Below are 3,895 nucleotides of genomic sequence, written 5' to 3'. Positions count from 1 at the left end.
TCTCCCCAGCCGTGGCAGGCTGCTGCTCCAGCCCTCCCGGCCCCCGGGCTCCGGCAGCCCGCTGGGTTCGGCCAGGACAAAGGAGCACCGGGGCTGGTCGGAGCTGGTGCCCTGTGGCTCGGATGGCAGCTGCCTCCCCAGGGCTTTCCAGGCTGGCCGGGGCTCGGCCAGGCCGGCGCTGGGCTCCATTGCAGCGGCCGGGCTGCGGAAGGGTGCGTCTGCAGGGGAAGGGAAGGCAGAGCTGTGGGTGCCTGGCAGTGACGGCCCCAAGGGATGGTTCTTGGTGCTGGGACCCCGCCTGCAGCCACCCCAGGGACCCAGGGCAAAGGGTTGGGTTTCCATCCGTCATTACCAGGGTTGGGCACCCATGGGTGCAGGGCACCCTCCCGAGGGTGCCCGTGCCCACCAGTCCCCGTTGGCTCCGGTCCCCATACAGCGCTGCTTAGTGCTAGCGGAGGGGACAGAGCCCTCTGCCCTGGGGGCCGGTGTGACCCCCCTGGCACCCACTGGTGACCCACCTGTGGACACGGAGTGCGTACGGGCCTTCAGGGAGGGGGGGGAGTCTGCAGAGCTGTCCACGATGTCCCCTGCAAGCACAAGCCACCAGCAGCATCAGTGAGCTGGGGTCTGCCCCGTGCCACCAGCACCCAGCGAGAGGGGGGACGTGGTGGGACCCACAGCTGGGAGCCTGAGGGGGCCTGCCCGTGCCCACCCTGTGGGTGCCCAGCTGGGTAGGGATCAGGGTGAGGAGGATGCAGCCCCTCACCATCTGAGCCGGCTTTCTTGATCTCGCTGTCTTTGCTCTGCAAGGGGAAAGAAACCTGGTAAGGAGGGGGGTCAGGGTGGCAGCGCCCTCAGGGACGATGGGTGGCAGAGGGCAGGGTGCTGCTGAGCTCTGGGGTGGCTGCAGGGGATGGGTGCATGCCAGGGAAGGAGGGACAGACAGACACCATGCAGTGCATAGGAGCCCATGTATCGGTCCCCTTGCGGAGGGTTAGGTGACAGGACAGAGGCCGAGGCAGCGGTGGCACAGAGCTGGGTGCTGCCGGTCCTGGCCGGGGGACCCCCCCATGCCATGAACCACCACCTCCACCCGCCCTTTGGGTGCAGGATCTGTCCCAAAAGTGGAGCTGCTCCCCACCTGCTGCTTCTTGCCCTCGGTGGCCGGGCCCTTGGTGACACCAATGCGGTGGAGCATGACCTGCACGCGTTGCTCGAAGGAGCCGGGCAGCTCCCCCTCGCTCTTCTCCAGGTGCCTTTTCTGCAGGACAGACACAGCCCTGCCAGGGGCACGGCACCCAGCGCAGCACCCACAGCACCCGCCTGCCTGCCTGCAGGGCACCCAGGTCCCCAACCCCAGCCGCGCCCCTGGAAGATGGAGGCATGGCCACAACCCAGCGGGGATGTCCCCAGCCATTGCTCCAGTGTCCCCACGTCCCCCTGCAGTGCCCAGCTGACGCCACCACCAGCACCCTTGGGTGGGAGCAGCACCCACTAGGCGAGCCGAACAGCAGGGTCACCGGCAGTGGCTCGGTGACGGTGACAGTGCTTACCTTGTCATGCCTGACCCCCAGAGCATCCTCATCCTCCCCAGACAGCAATATGAGCGACTGGGATTTGCCCTCCCGCGAGTACTTGGGCCGGATCCTGCGGGCAGAGTCGGGGGTCTGGCAGTGCTCGGGCTCCGGCCGGGGCTCGGCAGCGAGCCCTCCCTCCTCCGATTTACTCAGCGGTTTGCCCGCCTCGCCCGCCTTGCTGGGGGCCCGTAAAATGTCACTGAGCATTGAGCGCCTGCTCCTGGGGGCAGTGGGGCCGCCCTCGGGCTCCTTCTCACACCTCGAGCCCCGGCTGGATTTGGGTTTCTTGAAGGCAAAAAAATTCCCGATTTTCTTCTTGAGGGTGCGGGAGCCGGAGGGGGCCAGAGGGGTTGATCCCGGGCAGGTCTCCGGAGCCGTGGGGCTGAGGAGAGATGAAGCATTGGGAAAGGTGAGCTCTGGGCTGCCAAGGGGCTAGGGATCATTCCCCCCACCCCCCACCCCAAAGGGATGGATCCAGACCCTGGACACCCCACCTGAGATGATGCTGTCCCGGCAAGGGCAGCTGTTCCCAGCATGGGGACCCTATGGGTGCTGCCCCATTGCCTCCCTGCTATAGGACAGGCCCCAGGCACCCAGGCTCGTGGCAGCGGGGTGCTGGCTGCATCATCCTGCACCCCGTAGCCGCATCCCAGCCCTCTCCCACCAGCCTTGCCCTTGGCAATGCCCCGGGGAGATGCACAAGCTGGGTGCCTGCTGTAAGAAGGGATGTTTTCCCCGGCATCCCTCTGGCACCGGGACCAGCGGCGTTTGCAGGGTAGGTGAAATCCTGGGGCTAGGTGGGTCCCAGGGGACCCTTCCCTCCCCCCCCCCCCCCGGCTTACGGCAGCTCCTCTGGGATGAGCCTTTTGGCAAAGAAGTCCTCCAGCCCCTCGTCCACGCGGGTGATGCTCCTGTCCTCGCTGTTCTCACAGGCCACAGGCTGCACCTGCGAGCAAGCGCAGCTGTCAGCCCGGCACAGGGCAAAGATACCCCCACGCACGAACACGTGCGACCTGGGCTCGTGCACCTACAAGTAGGTGCCTGTGCGGGGTGGGTGCTGGCACCCTCTGTCTCACTGTGCATCCAGCACAAAAGCCAGACCACGGTGTTATCAGCTGCATCCCAGCTCTGATCCTGCCGCATCCCTGGGGCATCGGGAGCTCCAGCCCACCCCGGGTTCCTGCCAGCTCCTCGCCCTGCCCGTGCAGGCAGGGTAGCTCACAGCTCCTCGCCCTGCCCGTGCAGGCAGGGCAGCTTGGCTGCCAGCCCTCTGCACCCCGCTGGGTGCCACGGCTGGGGTGCTGGTGGCTCCCCAGCACGGTGGCTGGGGTATGGCATCCGTACGCGCTCAGGTACCCGTGCATTACACACAGGTAAGGTGCCTCTGACCCTCCTTGGTGACACACAATGGCAAATCCTGCTAAAGCCCTCCTAGAGCTGGGCCAGGTCTCTGACCCCGCCGTCCCGTGGGAGAAGCCTTTGGCAGGGATGCTTCCTCCATTTGAGCTCCAAGGAAGGGAGACCCGCGCTGCTGGTGGCTGATGGAGCGGGTGACCTGCAGGGACCCACATCTGCATCCTTCAGGCTGGTACTCATCCTCAAGTCCAACCTTGGAGTGCCACCACAGCCTGCACGAAGGCCACCCACTCCATCCCCACGGCAAAGCGGTCCATGCCGTGGCCAAGCCTTCCTCCATGGCACCTTCCTCGCCCCGGCACGTGGCACCGCATCGGTGGCTTCCTATCGACGAGAGGGAGGCGCTTCCCCATCGGTGGCATTTCAATCCATAACGACTTTTCATTACGGCTGGATTGATGCCGCTCAGGAGCTGTTCCAGCCATCTGAGATCTGCTCTGCCTGTCACATCACATCCATCAAAGCCCGTCCTCGCTCAAGGCTTGGCCAACCCTGGGTGCTGAGCGTGCCCATCCCGCTGCGGAGAGATGTGCCAAGGTGATGGCCCCCCAGGCCCTGCCTGGCCCCTGCCAGCCTCCAGCATCCACCCTGCCTGCGGGAAACGGCTCCTGCCTCTCCTCCAGCCCCGCGGCAGCACTGGTCCCACCGCGGTCCAAGGGCGAGCGTCACCGCGGCTGTGCGAGCCGGGGCTTTCCAGCAGGTGGAAGGATCCAGCTGCATCACGGTGGTGTGGGGACGAGGTGATGCTGGCAGGATCCGGCCCTGGGGACGGCGACGGAGCCGGACTCTCTGCTGACTGCACCCAAAAGTTACTTTTCCTTTGGGAAGGGGGCTGCGAAGGCAGGATCCCCAGGCGCTCGCCCTTTCAGTGGGGGGGGAGGCGAAACCCGCCCCGCCGCGGT

At 66.2% G+C, this 3,895-nt stretch overlaps 1 protein-coding gene across 1 annotated transcript in view; it reads right to left on the bottom strand.

The window, feature by feature from the left end:
- CARMIL2 (capping protein regulator and myosin 1 linker 2) overlaps positions 1-3,895 on the bottom strand; it is a 24,227-nt gene that overhangs the window by 1,009 nt on the left and 19,323 nt on the right. The window contains exons 31-36 of the mRNA XM_009290833.1: positions 2,420-2,523; positions 1,554-1,959; positions 1,142-1,261; positions 767-803; positions 519-587; positions 33-218 (exon numbers count right to left, since the gene is read on the bottom strand). Of these exons, the coding sequence (XP_009289108.1) occupies positions 33-218; positions 519-587; positions 767-803; positions 1,142-1,261; positions 1,554-1,959; positions 2,420-2,523 (922 nt within the window). The remainder of the gene's footprint in view (positions 1-32; positions 219-518; positions 588-766; positions 804-1,141; positions 1,262-1,553; positions 1,960-2,419; positions 2,524-3,895) is intronic.

The sequence above is a fragment of the Aptenodytes forsteri genome, unplaced genomic scaffold (assembly GCF_000699145.1).
Source record: "Aptenodytes forsteri isolate BGI_AS27 unplaced genomic scaffold, ASM69914v1 Scaffold14, whole genome shotgun sequence".
Classification (NCBI taxonomy): Eukaryota; Metazoa; Chordata; class Aves; order Sphenisciformes; family Spheniscidae; genus Aptenodytes; species Aptenodytes forsteri.
Note: the sequence above shows the minus strand (reverse complement) of the source record. Positions and strands in the feature narration are given on the sequence as shown.